General features: G+C 56.8%; 2 protein-coding genes across 2 annotated transcripts in view; both read left to right on the forward strand.

Moving 5' to 3' along the window:
• Positions 1 to 4828, forward strand: part of DEPDC5 (DEP domain containing 5, GATOR1 subcomplex subunit) — a 119146-nt gene extending 114318 nt beyond the window's left edge. The window contains exons 37-43 of the mRNA XM_044656583.1: positions 664 to 764; positions 819 to 898; positions 1064 to 1404; positions 2659 to 2806; positions 3470 to 3670; positions 3870 to 3954; positions 4652 to 4828. Coding sequence (XP_044512518.1) covers positions 664 to 764; positions 819 to 898; positions 1064 to 1404; positions 2659 to 2806; positions 3470 to 3670; positions 3870 to 3954; positions 4652 to 4828 — 1133 coding nt within the window. The remainder of the gene's footprint in view (positions 1 to 663; positions 765 to 818; positions 899 to 1063; positions 1405 to 2658; positions 2807 to 3469; positions 3671 to 3869; positions 3955 to 4651) is intronic.
• A 1196-nt stretch (positions 4829 to 6024) lies between these two features.
• The window catches only part of YWHAH (tyrosine 3-monooxygenase/tryptophan 5-monooxygenase activation protein eta), a 39890-nt gene continuing 21901 nt past the window's right edge, over positions 6025 to 24013 (forward strand). The window contains exons 1-4 of the mRNA XM_044656584.1: positions 6025 to 6096; positions 6600 to 6686; positions 6928 to 7137; positions 7783 to 7884. Of these exons, the coding sequence (XP_044512519.1) occupies positions 6025 to 6096; positions 6600 to 6686; positions 6928 to 7137; positions 7783 to 7884 (471 nt within the window). The remainder of the gene's footprint in view (positions 6097 to 6599; positions 6687 to 6927; positions 7138 to 7782; positions 7885 to 24013) is intronic.

Consider the following 24013-nt stretch of genomic DNA (forward strand, 5'->3'; position numbering starts at 1 on the left):
AGGAAAGATGGGGGACTTTCCAGGTTGGAGAGAGGGAGAATGGACAGATGCAGTGCCCTGATTTCAGGAAAAGGGGTGCCCCTCCTCCCCAAGGATCTGGGAACAAGCAGGGGGGCTCGGAGCCAGTGACAGATTGATCACGATGGGCCCAGTTTTTCACATAAGACACATGGGCGGCTTGAGCCGTACTCCTGGGAGAAACTCTTTGACAGCCGGCCTAGGATCTGACAGTGTAACCTGGGGCCTTGGTTAAGGCTCTGTGAACAGCAAGTCTGGGCATCCAGCTTCCCAGTGGCACAGGGCTGGGGTCACACGACACAACCCCCCCCGTGTACGCAGTTACTTCCCTGTTGTCTCCCCCATTAGACGCACTGCTGCAGGGGCCGGTGAATGTTTTGGGCTTCTTTTGTATGCTCTGGAGCACAGGCCCTTGCTAAATGCTTGCTGACTGGCCCTCAGAGCTTGAAGGGCCTCTGGCTACCCGGAGGCCACCTCCTACTGACCGAGAACCTCCCTCTGACATCCCAAAGGGCAGCCGCCCAATCTCTGGTTGGAAACCTCCTCCGGAGGCCGCCCGCTCCCCCCGGGTTCATTGTGAGGGCCAGAGAGGTTTTCCTGACCTCAGGCCTTTGCCCACCACTTCTGCCCCCTGCTTCTGGTTAGGAGGCCCGGGCTGTTCTGTGGAAGAAGGAGCAGCCTTGTGCTGCGTGGCCGAGGACAGCCAGGACCAGGGCGAGCCTCTTAACCCTGGGAGCTGGCCCAAGGTAGGTCAGGTAGCCTCGGGAAGGGGTGGCTTCTCTGGCCTTCCATTTCTTCAGGCAGAGGCCAGAGGACCCAGTGCCGGGGATGTTCTACTTTCCAGTCCCCCTCTCCGGGCCTTGGCTTCCTTCTCTGAAAAGTGAGGGGGTTGGGCCAGATGCCTCCAAAGTCCCTTCAGATTTAGCTAAAGGTTCTAGCATCGCCGAGGAGCCTTGGCCCTCCGTCGCGGCCCATTTGGAATTCACACGCAGAGCCCTGGGCTGCCTTCTGCACTGCCCTCCCCTCTTCTTGGCTGTGCTCCCAGGTTTGTGAGAAGCAACGAGATGCCAGTGGAGAAGCTGGGCCAGGACCCCCGGGCCCTCCTGCTGACAACAGGACCGAGCTACCCCTTGGAAGGCCCAAGCGGTGCCATCTGCCCTCCTGCCTCCGCCTCCAGGCCTGGCCCTGTCCTTCCTGCCCTGGCCCCCTGGCCCGACAACTTCCTGCTGGGTCCCTGTGAACCCCTGCCAGGCCAGGTCCAGGAGACGGCCTACGGCCAAGAACTGGAGCTCCTGCCAGCAGTCCCAGGAATGTCGCACGAGCCGGCCGCTGCGGGGGCGCTCTCCCCCGGACCCCTCTCTGCCTTCTGGGATCCCAGGTCCTCAGGTCAGACTGCAGGCTCTCCCCTTCCCCATTTCCACGTCTGTCCAGCACCTGCTGATTCAGGCCTCCTCAGTGCATCCTGGTTCGTAGGGTTTTAACCTCTGCTTTTTGTCCTCGTAACAACTCTAAGACAGAAGGGCGACGGCTAACGAAGGGAGAAGCCAGATTTGAACCCGGGACCTCCCAGCTCCAGGCCTGGTCCTCTATCCATTGTGCCACCTGGCCGCCAATTATTTCTAGGAGAGTTGCCACCACTTTTAAGTTCGTGGATCCCAGGTTAAAAACCTCCGATCTGGGCGAACCCTCTGATCTTTTTTTTTTCCAGATGGGAAAACAGGCTTGGGGAGAGGATGGGCTGGCCAGCCCCAGGCTGGCCATTTAATAACCTCTGGCCTTTGCCTGCTCCTCCTTCCTAGAAAGTCTCAAGGCCCCTTCCCAAGCCTCAAACGCACGTATTCATTGAAAACCAGGGCCTGCTTGTAGAGCGTGGCAGGCGGGGGACCCCCGCCGGCCCCCCGGATCCCCAGGGAGCCTGGAAGGAAGGGGGAGCCCCGTGATCTCACTTGTGGGAGGGAGCCCAAGTCTCAGACCGTTATCAGGGGCGTCGAGACCCCCGTGTGAGCTGCCCAGGGTCACAGAGGCGGGAAGTGGTACAGAGAGGATTTGAAACCAGGACTTTGTGGTTCTAAGGCTGGCCCTCCATCCACGGAGCCAAGATGGTGGATTGGCCTGGCACAGAGGCTCTTAATGAGTGTGAACTGATCAACTCTTGGATTGGAAGGGCTCTTAGAACCAGGGGTGTCGGGGCTGGGAGGGGCCTCAGAACCGGGGGTGTCGGGGCTGGGAGGGACCCTAGAATATTGAAGAAAGCTTGGACTTCATCAGAAGTCCTGGGCTTAAACACCGGCTCTTTCGCTCACTACCTGTGTGAAACGGGGCAAATCCCTCACCTCCCTGAGCCTCAGTTTCCATCCCAGGAGCTTGCTGGATTGCCTAGCAGTCCTGGAGAGCCCGTGGCTGAGCCCTGGCTTGTGTCCTGGCCTGCTGGCCCCCTAGACCTCTGCTCGTTGACGGGGGTCTTGGCCTGGCATGGCGGGAGGCGGGTGGGAGCGGCGGGAATCCCAGCATCCCCGAGCTTTTCTAGGGGACCGTCTTGTCCACGTGATCCTGAACGAGCAGGTGAGCAGGACTCCCCAGACTCTCTCTGTTCTCCCCACTGGTCAGGAGAGGTCCTTCATTCTGGTTTCTCTGCCCCAGGTTTCCAAGCTCCAGCGGGCAGGATTGCCCCCAGGGTGGGCATGGATCCCCACCCTGAAGTGGTCATCGGCCAGCCGGGCTTAGAGGTGGGCAGCTTCATGCTTCGAGAACAGCAGCTCAGACCCCTCGAATGTGTCCTTCCGCAAAGGTAGGGGAACAAGTCGGGTTCCTCAGACTTTGGGGCCTTCCACCCCGTGAAAAAGGTCCAAGTTGGCCCTTTGTTAATGCAAAGGGCCCCCATGTCCGGCCTCTCTCGATCCCCCAGAGCCCCGAGGCCCTTACAGATAGGGGAGTAGCCAACGAGGAACAGCTGTGCCCAGGGAGAGGGGCCTCCGCCCGGTGGGTAGACCAGCCAAGGCTCAGCCACGCGTGGCCAGCCGCAGGGCCGCCCCTCGGTCCGGGATTCTTAATTAAGTGGAGGAGCCGATCATGTGGACACAGCCAGAGAGACGGTAGAGGCCCCTGCTCTGTCCTGGAGGGGGAGGCTGAGCCCCGGAGAGCTCGTCCCCTTGGGCAGGGTGACCAAGGCGAGGAGATTGGAACCCACGACTTCTGCCTCTGTGGCCACCGCAGCCAGGGTGCACCCAGTCCTTCGTAGGCCTGGTGCCTCGGACGAGACACTTCTTTTCTGGGCCACAAATCTGTTGGCTGCCAATAGAGGGAGTTGAATTAGATCATCTCTGAAACCCAGCCCTGACACCCCCTGTTCTAGGCTCCCTCCCAGCCCTGACACCCCCTGTTCTAGGCTCCCTCCCAGCCCTGACACCCCCTTTTCTAAGGCTCCCCTTTCTCTGACATTCCTTGTTCTAAGGCCCTCAGCAGTTCGCATGACCAGCCCATCTCCCAGGACTGACTCCAGTAAGATGCCGCTTGTGAAATGCTTTGCCAGCTCGGGGGGCGGCCCAAGAGCCCACTCGAGTACCCCCGGGAGCGGGGGACGGTGGTCCCGGCCCCTGCTCTTCAGGAGAGAGCCCTTGGCCGCTCCTGCGGATGGCAGCCTCTCCCTGCTGGGGTGAGGGGGGCAGGGGGCCCCTCTGTCCCTACCGGAGGGAGCCGCTGCTCCTCGGGCACGGCCTTTGCCAGCGGCTCCTCCGGCATCATCTTGGAGGGAGCTCGAGGACGCCCGAGCACCACCAAGGCACAGAAGACGAGCCCCGAGGAGGGGCCGCCTTTCGGGCTGGCAGAAGCGAGCGGCTCTTGTTGTTTTCTAGTTCCTCAGAGATGGAGATGGAGAAGCCCTCGAGCCCGCGCCAGATTTCCAGCCTGGATGAGCCCCAGGAGATGGAGTACGGCCAGGTGAGGATCCCTGCGGCCGGCGTCTCCCTCGCTGTCGGGGCTTCTCCCTGGGAACCCCCCATTCCTCGTTTATTCTTATTTCCCCCCTAAGTCCTCATCTTCCATCCTAGAATCAGTCCTGGGCATTGGTTCCAAGGCAGAACAATAAGGGCGAGTCGATGAGGGTGAAGTGACTTGCCCAGGGTCTCCCAGCTAGGACGAATCTGAGGCCAGATTGGAACTCAGGACCTCCCATCTCCAGGCCTGACTCTCCATCCACTGAGTCGTCTGGCTGCCCCCATTTATTCTTATTCTTAACACAACCATGGCGCCTGCTGGGTAGAAGAGAGCTCTGGGCCCCTCTGGCTCCCCTTTGTTTCGGGGCTCCCGACCGGCAGAGCTGGAATGAACCTCAGGGGTGATCCAGGCGAGGATCCTGGCTCTGCCTGGAGCCCCCCCGGAGGGCGGGAGAAGCCCCCCCGGAGGGCGGGAGAAGCCCCCCCCGGAGGGCGGGAGAAGCCCCCCCCGGGCTCGCCGCAGCTGGCACTCCTTGGGCGGCTCCTGGCACACAAGGCTGTTCTGACTCCCGGTGGAACGCCGGCACCCCAGAACAGGGCCCGGGCCGTGGCTGTCTTGTACCCCCGGCACTAGCTCGGTGCCCGGGCAGCGCTCGGCGGCCCACTAAATGATCGCTTCCCCTTTGGTCTGTGGGCTGCAGAGTAGCTCCTTCCCTCGCAGACGTCCCCGGGGCCACGCCGAGCCTCCTCTCCGGCCTGACCCTTCTTCGCCTTTGCGGGAGGCTTCTCCAGAGGAGGGGGGTGACGTCGCCCGCTTCTCGCCCCCCAGATCCACCTGGCCCCTGCGGGCAGCGCCGGCGCAGCCTTGGAGGATCTGAATGTGAGCAAGGACGAGGCAGGAGCCGTGACTTCTGTGCGGGTGAGTCGGCAGCCTTCAGACGGGAGGCAGGATGGGGGGATCCCTCCGGGGCTGGGCTGGCCGTGTCCCCCCAGCCTGCGCGTCCCCCGAGACGAGGCGTCACACGTGGCAGAAGAGGGGGCTGGTCGCTGTCCGTGGGGAAGGGGGAGGCGCCCCCTCCGGTGCCCCTCCGCCTCGTTTTGTCCCTAAGATGGAGAAGCCGGCCCTGCTTTTACCAGGCAGACCACGAGCCATCATTAGGCCCCTGCGATGTGCTGGGCACCGTGCCGGGCCCCCGGGAGACAAAGGCATCCAGAAATGCAAGCTGGGGCAGCTTGGCGGCACGGGGGATAGAGCGCGGGCTGGAGACGGGAGGTCCTGGGTTCCAGTGTGGCCCGAGACACATCCTAGCCGGGTGACCCTGGGCCAGTCACGGCACCCCAGCGGCCTAGCTCCTGCTCTTGTCTCAGAGCCGTTCACTAGGACAGAAAGTAAGGGCTTAAAAGGCGAAGCTTCCTTAGAACTGGAGACCCGAGAAATCTCTGCCTGCTCCTTTTCCTTCTCCCGCAAATCCTCATTCGATAGACCGAGGCCCGCCGAGGGGGCTGGACCAAGGGCAGGCTCCATGTTGGTGGCAGAGCTGGGATTGGAACTCGGGGCCTCTGGCCCCCAGATCTTCCCCTGCTCCCATCCTCCGCCTGCTTCTGTGTCCCCGCGAGGGGCCCCAAGCCCCACCACAGAACTCAGATCCTGCCCGGGGATGCTCTGGGCCAGAGGTCGGGGCCTCGGAGTCCTGGGGACGAACGACGGGTCCCGGCACTTCTGGGCTCCCAGTTAGGCCATTGTGCAGATGAAGTAAAGCGAGGCTTTAAACCGAGAGCGTCAGCCAAGCCGTGCTCGTGGGGGGCAGACGGAGGCCTGGAAGGGGAAGGAGCGTGGCCCGAGGTCTCCTCACTAGCGAAGGCTAAGCAGGGCTCGGAATCTGGGTGAACGTAAACGGAGCATGTCCTTGTGGTCTGGCAGTGCCAGGCTCACAGCTGGGGCTTTGTCAGTGCTGGAGGAGATCGAAGCTAATCCAAGCCTTCCAGTGTCCCGAGAAACCAGGAGGTCCTGGATTCGAGTCCCTCCTTTGACCCATCCCGGATGTGTGACCTTGGCGAGTCATTTTTCGTCCCAATGGTCCAGGCAGCTGAGGTTCCAGGGTGTTGGGTGCTTGGCGCCAAATACGCGCTGACTGATGGAGAGAAGGTGCCGTCTGACCCGACGGAGGGAACTTCCTCCCCTGGGAGTCGCCCCCACCAGTATCAGGGAATTCCCAGGTCCTCCTGCCCCCCAGGCTCCCTCTTCCCAGCTGTCCTCCATCCGCCCTGACCTTTGGTGTGACAGAGAGGCAGATGGAGCTTCCTTTTTCTATGGGAGCAAGAATCTTGGGAGAATGAATCAGGCTCGTCCAAAAGTGGGGAGTGAGTTCCCCATCACAGAGGAGTTCTTTGGACTCCTCATTAGGGATTCTGCAGAAGGTAGGAAGGTGCCTCCGAGCACTTAGTCCATCCCCCTCATTTTACAGGGGAGGAAACCAAGGCCAAGAAAGTGAAAAGTCGGTGTCGGGTGGCCCATAGGATGTCCAATCTTTGGGGGCTTCTGTCCCACCCCCTTTGTTTTACAGAGGAAGCGAGATTTCAGGGAAGAGGTGGGGCCTGCCCGCATCGCTCCCCCCCGTCTGAGATATGACTGTGTGTCTCCTGTTCCAGGTTCCGGGGGACTCCCTGAACGAGCAGAACTCCAGCGACACTTTCTGGGCCGCTCTGCTGCTGTTTGAGTTTTCTGGGGGCAACCGGGTGTGAGTGGATTTGCCAACGGGGAGCCCCTGGCAGACAGCAACGTGGCTTCCCAGGTCAAGCTCCCGGAGCCTGGCTCGGCCTTCCTCCGTGTTGGAGGGGAACGCCAAAGCCACCCTCGTGGGCACCCACTCCTTGGGGTTCCCCGGGGCCAGTTTTCTGTTCTGATGGTGAATACGGGGGGGCCTGTTGGCCTTTTGGCTTCCGCCCCCTCCAGCTTGGTTTGTTGCGATGTTTTCAGGGAGGGCAAAGTTTGGCTCTCCCGATTGATCAGCTTCTCGTTAGCACTGATGCTGTGGCCAGGCAGACCCCCGGAGGAGGGCCTGCTCCTCTCAGAGCCAGTGTTGGGGGCCATGAGGTGCCCCCTAGACCCGCAGGCCTTCCATCGGGCTTTGCGGGAGATGAGTTTGGTCCCCACCTGTCCTGGCTACTTTTTTCCTACTTGCTTAAGGTTAGATGGAGGCGCTGTCCTTGCCTCCGGGGTTCTGGTCCTCCTCCTTTCTGTCTTCACTGCAAACTTCCAAGAGAGCGAAGGAAGCCCAAAGCTCTCGAACCCTGGGATCGGCCGCCCTCGAGGCTGGCTCTCGCCATCCTTCTCAGGGAAAACCACCAGCCAGGCTGTTGGCCCTCTTCGGGGCATCAAGACCAGGATTGTTGAGACTCCTGCAGGGGGTCCCCTTTTGCTGCAATCCTGGTTTGGGGGGGGGTCAAGAAGAAGGGGAAGATGTTGGCTTCCATTTCTGATGAAGTAACCGTTGGCCAAATAAAGGTTATTGAAAGCACGTCTTGGGGCTGGTGACGGACAGCCAGTGGGGAACATGGCCGGGCTTGCGAGAAGAGGGGGAGATCGTCCAGAACATTGTAGAAGGGGGCTCCCGGTCTGGTCAAGGTTGGGGCAGATGCCCCAGATATGAGACCCTTCTTGGCTCCGCTCTCTTCCCCTTCTCTCTTTTCTACAGAGGAGAGATGGCTGGATGTGGCTGTCAAGAGATCTGGGTTCAGATCCCACCTGGGACATTTCTTAGCTGTGTGACCCTGAGAAATCCAGTCCACCTAAGTGACTTCTTTTGGAATCCCCTTTTTTCTATCCTTTTAGAAACATGATTCTAAGAAGGGGTCCCTAGGGGTCCCCAGACTGACCCCTGAGACCCTGACTGGCATGGAGTTGCTGGTGTGGCCCAGACCCTTTACTTCCCAGGTGAGAAACCTGAAACTCTGGGTGCTGGTGACTCCCCTCCCAACACAGGACCGTAGAGGTCGGGGCAGAGGGGGCCTATATGGCCACCTGGCCTAACCCCACGCACAGAACTAGATCATTGGGAGGGGCCCCAGCAGATATCTAGCCCACCCACTCACAAAAAGCATCATCCGAAGTTCAACCCTCATTGGACAGAAAAGGAAATGGACCAAGAGGGGTCGGTCCAAGGACTTGCCTGGGCCCCCACAGGTAGTGAGCAATAAAACCGGGCCTGGAACCCAAGATCTTTTCCCTTGGGCCATATCATCCAGGCCGCTGGAGCCTCAATGTTCTCATCTGTAAGATGGGGTTCCAATTGTCCCACTGTCCTGGGAGGAGCGGGCTGGGCACCCTGGTGGGGAATTGGCTGATGCCATTTTGGGGGGCTGGTTGCTGGGGGGCGGGTTTGGGGATCGCAGATGGCGGAGTGGCTGGCGCTGAGATCCAGACAAATCCAGCCAGATCAGTCTGTAAGCAGGACTCGGTCTGTGCTGCCATTCCTGCCTCTTTTGAACCTCTCACAGGGCCCCAGTGCCCTTTCTAACAAAGACAACGGCCAGAGCCCCCGCCGGGGAGGCGGCAGGATGGGGAGACGGCTGATGTTCCAACAGGAGCCTGGCTCCCGCCTCCCCATTGGCTGGCTCCCAGCAGGGCCATGGCAACAGAGATGGATGTGCCTGGCTGGCTGCTGATTGGCCGGTGGGCCCTAGCAACAGAGCCAGACAAGGCTGGTCTCCGAGGCAGCCGAGACACAAGCTCCAGCCCCACCTTGCAGGGAGACCCAGGCCTGTGTGTCCTGCTTGGCTCAGTGCTAGAGCAGTGGGGGCCCTGGGGGACTGCCTGGTGTTCTGACCTAGAACGTAGAACCAGGAGAGCCTCAGAGGCCATCTGATCCTGTGAACCCAACCCCTTGTTTTACATATGGAGAAACTGAGGCTCAGCCCCAGGGGGCAGCACTAGGATGGTCTCAGATTTTGCTTTGGGAGAGACAGAAGGAGGAGAAAAAACTGGGCCCCCTCCCCATCTAAGGGGACCCAGTTGTCCTTGCCCCCACCCAGCCTTTGAGGAGAATTCTAGACTCTGCGGGGAAGGGGGGTGTCTCTTCTGCCCCTCTGAAGTCATCCTGAGTAGTGACACCAGGCTGGGAGTAAGGACTGCTGGCCCCCCATTCGCTGGATGGGGCACCCTGGACAAGTCTTTGTCTTCCTCTGGAACAAGAAAGCCTGGCTTAGAAGGAGATGGCCTTGGAACTGAGCCTTAAAGGGACTGGTAGGAGTAAATGTGGGGAGCTGGAGCTCTCCAGGCAGGCAGCCCCGTCAGTTCAATGGCGTGGAGGAGGGAGACGAGTGTCCCAGCCAGCATGGCCGGAACAGAGACCCTTGAAGGAGGATAAGTCCAAATCAGCCTGCAAATGTTGGCTGGAGCCGGACTGGCTTTGGCACCTACCAGAGGAGTTTGGGTTAGCTCCTAGAGGTACCAGGGAGCCCTAGAATTCCTTGAGCAAGAGAACAACAGTCAGAAAGGGGTCGTGGCTCACACAGCTTGTGAGCAGCATAGCCTGGGTTCGAGCTGGGCCTGACTGGGGGGCCTTTAGACGTCAGGCTGTGGGCCAGCCCCTCCCCTGCCCTGACTAGCTGTGTGGCCTCTCTTTGGGCCTTTGTTCCTCCGCAATAAAAAACCTGCGTTCTCCATCTGTGCTGTGAAGAAGAGTGGGATGGAGAGGGAGTGCCTGTCCTGGTTATCAGCACCCACCCGGCGTCTGGGCTCTCCGCCCGGCCTCCTGCTGTAGGTCCTCTGTCGTTTCAGCCCCACTGGTGAGCAGGAGCCCCCTGCCCTCCCCTCTCCCATCAGCCTCCGGCCTGAGACTTTCTTTCCTGGCCACTCAGACCCTTTGGGATCTCCCCCTGGGCCCAGGCCATCTGAAGAGCTGGCGGTTCCTCCGCTCAGCTCTCCGGGGCTCGATTTCTGGGCCCAATTCTGGCCCTGGCAGATCGGATCGGAAGCTTCCTGAAGGCAGGAACCGTGACTTTTCTGGAGAGAGTGGTGGTACGGGCCGGAAGACCCGACTCGAGCTCGAGCCTTGCGACCTCGGCCTCGGTGGATTCTCGGACGCCTTGGGAATGGGACCGAGGAGATACTTCCCCACGTTCCAGCATCTCCCAGCAGCCTGAGCGCCCCCCGCCCTGTGCTTAGATGATGCCGTGGATCGGCTGTTGAGCTTGGAGGCAAGAAGACCCGAGTTCAAATTCAGCCTCAGACACTTCCCTCTGTTGGCCTCAATTTCCTTAGCTGTAAAAAGAGGATGACAATAGCAGTCGCCTCCATGGGCTGTTGTGAGAGCAAACGAGGCGATATTTGTGAAGCGCTTCCGACATAGGAGGGGCTTATTACCCCTGGCCCAGGCCTTCGCCTCCTCCTCTCCAGACTCTCAGAGCAAAATTCCAAGAGCACCCGGGGGGTCTCTGGTCCGAGCGCCCCTCAGCTGCCAAAGGATGTTCCTCCAATACCGACGGAAACACCTCATTCCTTGGCCCAAGAAGCTTCTGGAGTTCTCCAGGACCTTTAGATTAAATACAGGCTCCTGTCTGGCATAAAAGCCCTGCTGGCTCTGGCCTGTCTTTCCCTATGGATTACCCATGATTCTCTCTCAAGCATAGAATTCAATCTCTCCCCTCCATGCTCTTGCCTAGGCTGTCCCCCATGTCTGGAATGCCTTTCTTCATCCTTGCTTCTTCTCTTTGTTGGTTGTGTGACTGTGGGCAAGTCATTTTACCTTGTTGGCCTCAGTTTCCTCCTCTGTCAAATGAGCTGGAAAAGGAAATAGCAAACCATTCTAGGATCTCTGCTGAGAAAACCCCAAATGGGGTCACAAAGAGTTGGACCTGGACAACCACTGAACCACAACAATAAATGTTTGACTGACTGACTGACTGACTAGTCCTCTTTGAGGGCAGGCACTGAAACTCAGTTCCTCTTTGTTTTACCCTCAGTGCCCACCACAGGTGCTGGAGGAGCTTATGAAGGGGGAGGAAGTGTCAGGAGAGGACCCAACATCACACTAGGGTTATTGATTCCTAAAATTGCTGGACGTTCCAGCTGAACAAGCCCTCTTCCTCTTCTCTGAGCTCAGTTTGTAATCTCCTACCTCCATGCTTTTGTCCAGTTTATCTTAGAATCCTTAGAGTGGTTCCCTATTTTCACTTGTAGATGCCAGTGAAAGATGAGCGCTTTTGGTGGGACAGCCACAGAGCCCTTCTCTGGGCTGGTTGCCCCCTTCTGTATCCACCTGGCTTCCAGTTCTCATCTGTGACTCCAAGAAGCTGTAGCACATGCGGTGGCCACACTCTGCAAAGATGATCTCAGAAAATGGGCTGGACCAGAATGGGAGTATCTAAAGAGCCTCGGGTCCATCAGTGACTCAGGAGAGCGTCTACACCAGGGTAGGAAGACTTACTCTGGTGGAAGGGGAAGATGAGAACAATTGGTTCCAATGCCCATGAAGGTGACTGAAGCAGGCTCTGGAAAGGGCTTAGAGCTTGGTCAGACGTGGAAGACGCCAAGGTCCCCCGCTGCATCCTGGGCCATCGCCAGTGGTCCTGGCTTTTGTCCTGCCACTAGACTTGGGTGACTGGAAGAGAGAGGGAGGCTGATGGCTTTGGGCAATGCTGCCTCACTTCAGTCCAATGCCCGGGCAAGTCAAGACATCACCCAGGATTCCATTGGTCTTTGGAAACGAAGGACGATCAACGAGGCAGGTGCTGAATAAATGCTGTTGACCGATCCCTCCGTGCCAGAAGATGGCACAGTGGGGAGAGCAGGTCTGCAGAGCATTCGGCTGGACACCCATTTCCTAATGGACAAGAGACCATTAATAGGTTCTTTGGGTCTGGCTGTCTAATCACTGGGGAGAGAAGATGCAGGGACCGCGTCTGGGCGTGGAGTCAGAAGACCTGCGTTTGTGAAATGGAATTGGAATTCTGGCTCTCTTACTCAGCTGGTGATCTTGGGGACGTCCTTTGCCCTCTTGGCTCCTCATCTGTAAAATGAGGGGGTAGGATGAGAGGGCATCCGAGAGCCCTTTCAGCTCTAGAGCTGAGATCCTTTGAACAAGACACTCCGTCATAGAGGGGGTGGCATCTGAGGGCAGGCCCGAAGGAGGCCAAAGCTTAGCAATGAAAAGGGAGTTTGTTCCAGGCAAAGCGGGGGCTCTCTGCTGGAAAGGGGGCAGTGGAGACTTGAGAACAGCCTCAAAAACCGGGCATGAAGGGGCCCAGGGTGAAATAAGGCTGGAAAGATGGCAGAGAACAAGGCTATGGCATTTATTTATTTATTTATTTATTTCCATTTAGTGGTTGGAACTGGGAGCCACTGAATGTTCCTGAGCACAGAAACTTGTGAGAGGCAGCGTGGTAGAATGGGGAGAATGCTGGAAGACCTGGGGTGACAAGCTCATAGATCTAGGGTTGTCTATCTAGTGTAACCTATCCATCTTTTTTCAAACCCTCTGCTTCTGTCGAAAATCAATACTGGGGGCAGCTGGATGGCTCAGCGGATGGAGAGCCAGGCCTAGAGATAGGAGGTCCTGGGTTCAAATCTGGCCTCAGACACTTCCTAGCTGGGTGACCCTGGTCAAGTCACTTCACCCCCATTGCCTACCCTTACCACTCTTCTGCCTTAGAATCAATACACAGTAGTGATTCTAAGACAGAAGATGAGGGTTTGAAAAAAAAAAAGGAATCAATACCATATTGGTTCCAAGGCAGGAGAGAGGTAAGGGCTAGACAATAGAGGTTAAGTGACTTGCCCAGGGTCACACAGTTGGGAAGTATCTGAGGCCAGATGTGGTCCTCTATTCACTGAGCCGCTTAGTTTCCTCCAACCCATTCATTTTTTTTTTTTTAGTTTTTTTTTAAACCCTTAACTTCTGTTTATTGATTTATAGGTGGAAGAGTGGTAAGGGTAGGCAATGGGGGTCAAGTGACTTGCCCAGGGTCACACAGCTGGGAAGTGTCTGAGGCTGGATTTGAACCTACGACCGTCTCTAGGTCTGGCTCTCAATCCACTGAGCTACCCAGCTGCCCCCAACCCATTCATTTTTACGGAGGAAGAAATCAAGGCCCAGGGGAGTAAAGTGATTTGCCAGAGGTCTTTGAACCTGCCAGCACAAGAGCTTCCTCTCCTATCTTATTCACACTAGCTCTGTGACCCCAGGAGAATCCCTTTAATCTCTCTGAGCCTCTGTAAAATGGGAAGGCTGGAGTATTAGCTTAACAAATAGTGGAGGCCCCAATGAGATACTCCCAGCGTCTCAGATTTGGAAGGGCCTTCACAGGTCAAGGGCTGGGGCAGCCTCTGCTCGAAGGCTCCCAAGGCAGCTCATTCCAGTGCTGGACAGCTCTCATCCTGCTCCCAAAGACATTCTACTCTGTACCTTTCACTCCTGGCTTCTGGTTGGCTCCCAGGGTGAGTCTAATCCTTCTTCTATCTGACTGTCCTTCACACCCTTGAAGGTGCTCATCATGCCTCCAGCCCGAGTCTTCTCTTCTCCTGTCTAAGCATCTCCAGGATCTTCAACTGATCTTTGTATGGCATTGACTTAAGGCCCTTCACTGTTCTGCTTGTCCTTATCTCTGCTGCCTCGAACTCTTAGCTCTCCCTTAACCTAGCATGGTTCTGTGCACACAGGACATACTCGGAAATGTTTGTTGTGTTGCATCCCTCTATTGCGTCAAGGAGGAGGGCATGGGACTGGCCCAAGGCCACCCAGTGGATAAATGGCAGAGATGGATCAGAACTCGGGTGTTCTGCCCCTGGGACTGGGTTCTCTCCTCTAAACCATATGCTGGGACATTGTTGGCAAGCAGATGAGCTCTGGGAAAAGTCTGGCTTTGGCTAGGCGTCTTTGGTGTCAGGGCTGGGGGAAGGCGGGGGGAAGGGAAGAATGGGGCCTGCTTCAACATGACCTCATCAGCCTCTTACGTGCCAGGCCAGTTGTTTGCTCAAGGACCTTCCTCTGGGCACCAGTGATTTACTGCCCCTCTGACCAGCCTTCCTACTGTGGTTTGGGAGGCTTTCTCCTGCTGGCCTGGAGGGGAGAGGAGGGAGCTCCTTGGTGCAGGCCAACTGAGAGAAAGGGGAGCCCAAGGTCGGGCTGTCTTCAGAGGGAGCTAAGAAGGAGAACCTCAGGTCCCAGCCCCCTTCTCCCAGATTCTCTGGACCTCAGTTTCCCTTAAGCTAGATGAGCTTCCAGCTCTGAGACTCTGATGCTCGAAATCCAAGATTTGAACATTCTCTGATTCTCAGAATCTTTGATTCTAACAATTCTTGAATTCTTGGTCTCTGATTCCAACATCTGATTCTTGGAACGCTGACTTCTAACATTGTGATTCTCAGGCTTGGATTGTAATGTTTGATTCTCAAAGACCAACATTCTCAGTTTCTTTGAGCCTCTAACTGCAAGTCGGGGCCTAAGAGGAAGGGACAAGCATTAGGTGGCACCTACTGTGTGCCAGGCACTGTGCTAAGTGCTTTACAAATATTATCGACCCTCACAACAGCCCTGGAAGGTAGGTGCTATTATGATCCCCATTTTGCTATTGAGGAAACCGAGGCAGACAAAAGTTAATGGGTTTTTTTTTCAGGGTCACATAGCTGGAAAGTATGTGAGGCAAGATTTGATCTTATCTTCCTAAATTTAATGTACTTTTTTTTTTTTTTTTAAACCCTGACCTTCCGTCTTAGAATCACTACTGTGTATCAGTTCTAAGGCAGAAGAGTGGTGAAGGATAGGTAGTGGGGGTTAAGTCACTTGCCCAGGGTCACACAGCTAGGAAGTGTTTGAGGCCAGATTTGAATCCAGGACCTCCTGTCTCTAGGCGTGGCCCTCAATCCATTGAGTCACTCAGTTGCCCCTTAATGAACTTTTTTTTTTTTTTTTTAATTTTAAACCCTTAACTTCTGTGTATTGTCTCATAGGTGGAAGAGTGGTAAGGGTGGGCAATGGGGTTCAAGTGACTTGCCCAGGGTCACACAGCTGGGAAGTGTCTGAGGCCGCATTTGAACCCAGGACCTCCTGTCTCTAGGCCTGACTCTCAATCCACTGAGCTACCCAGCTGCCCCCCTTAATGAACTTTTGAATGATACCATTGGCATATTACACATGTGACTATCTATCTATCCATCCATCTCTCTCTCTCTATTCATCTGTCTGTCTATTGTCTATCAATCTGTCTGCTTGTTTGTCTCTATCCATCTGTCTGTCTATCTATCTATCTATCTATCTATCTATCTATCTATCTATCTATTTGTCTGTCTCTCTATCAATCTGTCTGTCTGCTTGTCTATCCATCTATCTATCCGTCCGTCTGTCTGTCCATCCGTCTGTCCGTCTGTCCATCCATCTATCTGTCTGTCTATCCATCTATGTGTCTGTCTATCTATCTGTCTGTCTTACTGCTTGTCTATCTATCTATCTATCTATCTATCTATCTATCTATCTATCTATCTATCATCTATCTGTCTGTCTATCAATCTGTCTCTCTGCTTGTTTGTCTATCTATGTGTCTGTCTATCCATCTATGTGTCTGTCTGTCTATCCGTCTATCTGTCTATCCATCCATCCATCCATCCGTTCATCTCTCTCTCTCCATCTATCTGTCTGTCTGTCCATCTGTCCATCCGTAGCCGTCTTATCTATTTATCTGTCTGTCTGATCTCGTCTCTCTCTCTCCAGACAAAATTGGCAGAATCCGGAATTCGCTGTGAGCGCTGCGCCGGGCATCTCTGGCGTCGCTTTGCTCAAAGTTAAGCACGCGGCTTTCTTTTTTTAACAAAGGATGCCTTAAAAATGGTTTCTGTTACGCACCTTCTCGGTTGGAGCCACTCTTTCATCTTATTTGTTTGAGTTTCCAGCAAGTCCGAGTCTCTCCTGGGTTGTGTTTGGGGGTGTACAAAAGCTGCCGATTCTCCAGGTCTTGGATTCTAGGACTCGAAGTCCAGTTCTAAAATGGGATTCTAAGATCTGTTGATCCTCAAAGTCTACCATTCTGTGGCTCCAAAGTTCTGCGCTGCTCCGATCCAAAGGCTGCGCTTCTGATATCATGAGCGGCCCGTGCTAAGACTAGGCAGGAGCCTCAGTTTCTTTGTGTCTGAGCAAGTGATTCTCACATTCAAAGTGTCTCTCCGGGGACGCCAAGAGTCCAGGGCCACGTCATTTGAAGAACACGATGAATGGCCCGGCGCTTCTTACCATCAGGTTTTCTCTGGGTGTTGGGTGCTGTGTTGAGGGGGGGGGAGAGACCGAGGAAAGGGAATAAAAATCTTAGAAAGGTTTCTTGGGTTCAAAATGGACCCCGAAGGGCCTAACTGGATTCAGCTCAAAAAAGCCCTCATTCAGTTCTGGGTAATGGGGCAGGTGCTAAGGTTACAAAGTGGTCCCTGCCCAGGAGAAGCTTATATTTTGGATGGGTAGATGCAGAGGAAGAGGCAGTTAAGGCTCAGTGGTTAGAACGCTGGGCGTGGAATCGGGAAGACTCAAGTTCAAATCTGGCCTCAGAGACACCCTAGCTATATGATCTTGTTCAAGTCACTTAACCTCCGCATGTCTGGGAAGCAGCTGGGTGGCTCAGTGGACAGAGAGCCGGGTCTGGAGATGGGAAGTCCTGGGTTTATATCTGGCCTCGGACATTTGTTAACTGGGTGACCCCCATGACCTGGTCCTTCCCACTCTTCCGCCTTGGAGCCAATACACAGTATGGATTCTAAACAGAAGGGAAGGGGTTAAAGGAAAATGAGGGAGTGACTGGATGCTTCTGAAGCCCCGTCTGGGCTCTGGGACGCTCCATCCTAAGGTCTCTCCCAGCTTTCACGTTCTCCCTTCATTTCCCCAGCAAGGAACAAATACATATGAGCTATTCGTGGCTCAGCCTAGGGCAGCCTGGCACCCTCACGTGCTATTTGGGGGAAGCTGCGGTGGCATCCCAGGGTTAGATTCTTGCTGACAAAATGATCTGCTTGGAGGTCGGCCCTGGGCTCTGCGTGTCAGGCGGGAGCCACATCCCTCCTCCTCTTCCTCCTTCTCTCCCTCCTCCTCTTCCTCCTCCTCCTTTCCAGGAAACTCAGGGTCAGCCATGCCCAGAGGCCCAGAGCAGGGGACAAGGCTTTGGTGCCCCCAGAGCCTCCCACCTGAAGCCTGTCTAAAAAGCTCCCTCTGCCCTGGACTCGTGCACCAAGGGAGCCTTGTGGTCTCCTGAGTATCCCAGTGAAGGCCTGAGAGAGGAGGAGGGAAGAGGACGTATCTGGAGTCACGCAGAGGAGAAGTTCTGCCAAGATTTGAACCAGGCCCCCATTTTTGCCTCTGGATCCTGGCCTGTAGCCATGGCTAGAACAAAGTTCTGGACTCATTTCTGACTGTCTGTCAGATGCCATGTTGGTGATAGGCCAATCCCACCCCCCCAGGAGCTCACGTTCCAAGGGAGAAGACAATTTTCAGGGTGAATCTATGCAGCAGAGATGCAGTCATTCATAGGCTCAGAGATAGAGAGCTGGGAAGAGCCTTTGGAGTAATTTTACAGAGAAGGAAACTGAGGCACGGCTGGATTGAATATCCTGCCGAGGTAGACCCAGAGGGATTTGCAGACCACTTTGGGGTTGTTTGTGAAGCCCCTTCCCTTTGGTACCTCCATGGATCCTCATGATATCTCTGGGAGGGAGGTCCCATTATTAGCCATTTTACAGATGGGGAAACTGAGGATCAACAGCATCCTAAGGGACTAGACTCTGGTCTTTCTGCCTCCCAGGCCTGAATTCTTCCCGGTCTCTATCTTCCCCAGTCGCAGCCTGCTGGCTGTTAACCCTGTGGCCTCTCCCAGGGTTAGATACACGCAGGGAGGAATCTAGAGCTGCTTCTGGGAGTCAGAGGCAGGGAGGGAGAGCCGGGGGAGGTCGGGGCACAGGTGCGGAGATGGAGATGGGATTTCCCTTGTCTTCCCCATGAGCCTGGAAGCTCCCAGGGCCAGGGACTAGCTGTGGCCTCCTTCGGTTCCCCCTCACCTAGCTGGCACCTGACCCAGAGTGGGGGCCCAGTGCATGTGGATGGCTGCCCGGACTGCCTGGGAGGGACCCCCCATCTCTGGCAGCCCATCCTCACGGGCTCTCGAGCTCCGAGTTCCAGCGTCCCTTTCAGCTTAGACATTCTCTGTTCTGTTTCCCGGCTGCCCTCGAGATCTGATGTTCTGACAGCGTGGATGGGCAGGCCCCATCCAGGAACACTCACGGACCCTTCCTGGGCTGGGCAACTGCTCTGCCAGCACGAAGCCTTGAATGCCGAGCCAGGGGGCCCTTCCCCCTTCCCTTCTCCCTGCCCCAGATGGCTCCTCAGCTGGAGTGTTTCTTGTGGGAACAGAATCCTCCTCCCGTACCCTAGACTAGGACGTCCTCCCAGACGGCCGGCCGCAGCACAGCCACCCCAGCTCCTGCCAAGCGCTGGCAGCTTGGAGCATCGGAATGTGTGAAATGTCCTTGGACGGGCGATCTGGGAGGTGGCAGCGAGTGAGACCCTAGTGTGGTGAGGCTCGTCCCAGAGAGCACCCCGAAACCTGGCTGTGTGGGCCGGCCGAAGGCTTCATGGGAACAGAAGCGGGAAGAGATCTGAACACATGGGACAAAGCTGGATTGGCAGGGCTTGGGGGAGCCTAGAACAGGGGTGTCCGGACTGAGAGGGGTCTAGAACAGGGGTGTCGGGGCTGGGAGGGGTCTAGAACAGGGGTGTCAGGGCTGGGGGGGCCTCAGAACAGGGGTGTCAGGGCTGGGAGGGGTCTAGAACGGGGGTGTCNTGGGGGGGCCTCAGAACAGGGGTGTCAGGGCTGGGAGGGGTCTAGAACGGGGGTGTCGGGGCTGGGAGGGGTCTAGAACGGGGGTGTCAGGGCTGGGGGCCCCTGGGGATGACTGGACAGCTAGGAGGGCTGAGGCTCGGAGAGGCGTCTCCCTGCTACTAACGAGTGCAGCGCGTCAGGGCGTATTAAGTCATTGAGGATGGAGCCGGCAGGCAGGCAGCTCCGGGACGACGTGGCCCTCCTATACAGAATCCTGCTCTGGTGAAGCCGGACCAGGTTCCAAGGCAGATGACAAAGCAGGTCCTGGGGGATGGGCCGGAGTGAAGGCTTCTAGCTTGTCCCTCCCATCCCCCCACGCCTCCCAACCTGGACTGAGTGAGGAGGTCGTGTGACCTTGGGCAAGTCCCTGCCCCTCTCTGGCCTCAGATTCCTCTTCTGCAGCCCTTGTGGGCCCCCTGATAAGCCTCGCTGGCGTTTATCTGTCGCTTCGCACACACTCTCATGGCATCCTTCCCACAAGCCCAGGAAGGCAGGGCTCTCCCCGTAATCATTTTCTCTAGCGAGCTGGGGAAACTGAGGCAGCCAGAGGAGAAACGTCTTACCCAGGAGTACCCAGCCGGCAAGTGTCTGAGGTCACATTTGAACTCGCCACTTGTGAATCCCAAGCGCTGCACACCGGCCACCAGTTGCCTCTGGGTAGCCCATGTGCGAGCTCTAAAGGCCGGGGGGTGGGACGGACCCTCAGTCGGTGGCTGCATCGCCGGCGGGAACCACGGCAACCTGAGGCCTGGGACCCCTTGGGGCCCCTCCCCTCCGCTGGGCCCCGGCCCTGCTGGCCCCCAGCCCCGGCTCTGAGGGAGACGGATGGAGACTCCGGGCAGGATGGATCCAGCGGCTGGGCCGGAGCCGTTTCCTTCCTGGGACTCGGGCTAAGCCGTGGCCCTGCCGGCCTCGTCCTCCTCTCCAGAAGCCAGGCTGGGCCACACGCGCTCTCACTGGCTTTCCAGGCTTCTGCTCTGAGAAGAGGTTCAGGGGACGGGCTGCGGGGGCTGGGCTGACGACCAGGGAATGGCTGGGGGGGAGTCGGGGAGCAGCTGGGGAGGCCCCCCTACGCCCCGCCGTGACAGGCCGTCCCTGCCAGCTGCCAGGCCCATGAGGTCAGCGGCTCAAGAATAGCTCGTGCTCTCGAGCCAGCCTTTCCAGTGATAAAGCCTTCTCTGCCCAGCGGCCGGCACGTGAAAGGGCTCCCCGTTAACCCCGCCGGGATGTCTGCCCTGTCCCCTGCCCTGCTTGCAGAGGAGGTTAGAAGGGAGAACAGTATTAACGACCTGCCTTCCCGGGTCTTACTCTGTGGGTGACACAGTCAGGACTCGAATTCAGGTTTCAAACCCCAACCAGTGAGAGCCCATTGTGCTTGTAATGCTATTGTTTGAATTGTGTCTGTCTCTCCAGTGACCCCCATTTGGGGTTTTCTCCCAAAGATACTGGATTGGTTGGCCATTTCCTTCTCCAGTGACAGATGAGGAACCTGAGGCTGAGAGAGTTAAGTGACTTGCCCAGGGTCACACAGCTACTCTGCACGGAGGCTGGATTTGAACTCAGGTCTTCTGCCTCCTATGCTGCCCAGCTAATAATAGCCAAGCTCTATATTACAACTATTTTCATCGTCTCAACGAAGCCTCAGACGGAGGAGGGGGCACGATGAAAGAAGGCGAAGCCAGGGCGCTTTTTATAACCCTCACTTTCCGCCTTAGAAGCCAAGGCAGACAAGTGGGTGAGGGTCAAGCCATGGAGGGGAAGGGACTTGCCCAGGGTCACTCCGCCAGCATTGATCCTGAGGTCACAGGCTGGTTAGAGCAGAGATGGGGCCAGAACTCCAGGCTGCCAGCCGGGGACAATCCCTGCTCCATAAACTCCCCTGGCTCCCTGCTACCTGGAGGAGCAAACTTCTCTTTTTCCTGGCGTGGCCTGGCCGCCCCAGTACGGTCTCATTACCTCTCGCCTTCTTAGCGCCTCCAGGGGACACTCTTCCCTCTCTCTCTCTTCACCTCTCCCTCCGTATTCTCGTTTCCTTCGAGAGCAAGACAGAGTTAGAGGGTTCAGAGGAGACCTGGGTTCAAATGCTCCCTCAAGACCTTGATGAGCGATATAAGTTAGCACCCGTGCCTCAGTTTCCTCATCTGTAAAAATAGATGGCTTCGAAGTCCGTGACCCAAAGACCCCATCTTCTCCCTGACTCTCCCTGGCTGCTATTGCCCCCCTCCTCAAAGCTTCTTTATTTGGGGGGCATACGATTTCCCCCCAGAAGCCAGGCTCTTCTTAGAAGGCAGGGCCTGCCTCATTTTTGCCTCTCTCTTCCAGCCCAGTTCAGCAGAGACTGAATAAATGCTCGCTTTGGCTGAGCGATGATGAATCCTCTGATGAATACATATTTGGTTTGATCCCAGGAGGAAACAGAGTTTCAGAAAAGAGGAGGGGCTTGCTCAAAGCCCCAGAGGGAGCCCCAGCAAGAAATGGGGGGGGGGCTGGGCCCCAAGATCCACTCTGTAAACTAGGCTGGCTGACAGGGACAGGAAGGCTGCCCAGGAGCCAGCCTCCCGCTGCCCAGCCCCTGCCTCATCCTGGCTTCCCTGTCCTGTGTGAGGCCTAGAAAAGGGAACGGAATTGAGGTTACAGAACCAGGCCGTTCCCTCCCCACCGGATCTGTAAAGGGAGGCCTATGGGATCATTGCAATCCCAGCCCAGCTTTCTTGGGGCAGTTGCTTTAAGAAGCTTCTCATGGCTCACCCTCCATGGTGGGGGCCCGCAGAGGCAGTCTATGAGGCTGTCTCCATTTTACAGGTGAGGAAACTGAGTCCCAAGAAGGTTGTAGAGTGACTTTTCAGTGGGCAGAGCTGGGTCTAGCTCCCAATTCCTTCCCCTTTCCCATGAATCCTGCTGCCTTCCCTGGTAATTGCAATGAGAGTTATTTAGTGACTGAGAAAATTATTAGAGGTATTGGTGCAGTGTGGGATGTATACACACACACACACACACACACCTCGATGTATATCAAACCCTGACCTGTCTTAGAATCAATACTAAGTACTGGTTCTGAGGCAGAAGAGAAGGAAGAGCTGGGCCATGGGGGAGAAGTGACTTGCCCAGGGTCACTCAGCTAGGAAGTGTCCAAGACCTCCCATCTTCAGACCTGGCTCTCTCCCTGGGCCATGTTTTTTTTTTTTTTTTTTTTTTTAAACCCTTAACTTCTGTGTATTGGCTCCTAGGTGGAAGAGTGGTAAGGGTGGGCAATGGGGGTCAAGTGACTTGCCCAGGGTCACACAGCTGGGAAGTATCTGAGGCCAGATTTGAACCTAGGACCTCCTGTCTCTAGGCCTGGGTCTCAATCCACTGAGCTACCCAGCTGCCCCCTGGGCCATGTTTTTGATGACTTTTCAGCATCTCTGGGATCCATCCCCTTCTCTCCACTGCCCCTGCCCCACTCAGGTGCAGACCCTCCTCCCCTGGCACCAGGACACTGCCAACTGCTCCCGGAGGCAGAGGGATCTGCCTGCCTCCCCTCTCTGATCTCACATCCACTCAGCCACTAGAGATTTCCGAAGGCGCAGGCTCTCCTCAATAGACTGCAGTGGTCCCCATTGTCTAGGGATGGAGGGCCATAAAATCTTCTGTTTAATGTCAAACTCCTCTGTGACCTGCTCCACACCTCCATCCCCTTTTACTCCTGATTCAGTAACGCTGGCCTTTTGGCTATTCCCAGCAGCAATCCTTTGCCCTGGCTGTGCCCCATGCCCGAATGCCTTCTCCCCTCATTCTCAGCCCACCCGCTTCCCTGGTTACCTTCTAATCCCAGCTAAAATCCCACCTTCTACAGGAATCCTTTCCCAGACCCTCACAGAAAGCTAGCTAAATCCCTGGGGGGATCCCCCCACCCCTTTATCCCATCTATAGCTGTTATCTCCCCCTTTAGGCTGGGAGCTCCTCGAAGGCAGGGACCCTACCAGGGTTAAGGTCTTGCTGTGTATCTCCAGCCAGCCTTACTTAGCTCGTGCCTGGCACATAGTAGGTACTTTAGGGCTAACTGATAGCGATTTCTGGGGTGTCTTGGAAAGGGAACCGAGTCAGAAGATCTGGATTTGAATCCTGTCTCTTATTCTTACTACTGGCTAACATAGACAGTCCTCCTTTTACACTCAGGAAACTGAGGTTAGGGGACTCGCCCAGGGCCACCCGGCTCTCCAGAGGCAGGATCAGAGGCGGTCTGCGGGTCTCCGAGGTGCTCTGTCCATCGCATGGTCGCTTTGTCTCTCTCAGTGGCTTCCTCATCTATGAAACGCAGCCGTCAGAGCTGTCCCAAGCTCCCCCGGGTTCCAGCCCTACCCTCCATGGCTTGGTCCCGAGGAACTCGAAGAGGAGCCACAGGAAGGACAGGCAGAAAAAGGGCCTTGGGCGGCTGTCATCTCATTACCCCAGGGGCTAGGAGGTTCCCGAGGGTCCTGCCCCTCCCATGGGTGGCAGCCGGCCATTCTAGGGTATGTTTCCCTTAGGAGGGCTCTCTAGAGGGAAGAGAGAACTCCAGGTACTTGAAAGTCAGCGACAGGAAGGTCCTTAGAACAGAGAATATGGGATGGGCGGGGCTCTAGAACAGGGGATGTCAGGGCTGGGAGGGAGCCTCTCCAGGGTGGGGTCCTGGGGCCCCCAGGCTGTCGGGCACAGACCCAGGCCCTTTCTCAGAATCCCTGGAAGCTCATTGTACTGAAACGCTTTAATCCAGAATTTAAAAGAAGCCATAAGGCCGCCGGCCCCAGGTGCAGAACCTAGGCTCGAGCCCTCCAAGCTCTCTTGCCATCGGAGGAAACTGAGGCCGGGCGGGGCAGGGCTTTGGTCAAGATTAGCCCCGCAGGGCGGCTCCGGCTGGACCGAGCCCTCCCTCTCTGCAGTCCCCGCCCCTCCAGGCTCCCACCTCCACCTTTGCAGCACCAAACTGCACCACGGGCAGGGCGCATGCGTGGGCCGGCTCCGGCTGGGCTGAGAAGAGGAAAGAGCACGGAGGTGCTATTTATAGCGGGTGACGTCACCTAGAAATAGCACTTCGGGGCGGGCCTGTGGGCGTGGCTCGGCGGTGGCGGGTCGGGTGGCGCTCGGTGCGCAGGCGCACGGGGGCTCCGGCCCCTCCCGCCGTGGCCCTCCCCTCGGAGCCTCCGCCCCCGCCCCTCCCGCCCGGCAGCGGCAGCCTCAGCCTGGGTTTCGGCAGCGGC

This window comes from Gracilinanus agilis, chromosome 1 (assembly GCF_016433145.1).
Source record: "Gracilinanus agilis isolate LMUSP501 chromosome 1, AgileGrace, whole genome shotgun sequence".
Classification (NCBI taxonomy): Eukaryota; Metazoa; Chordata; class Mammalia; order Didelphimorphia; family Didelphidae; genus Gracilinanus; species Gracilinanus agilis.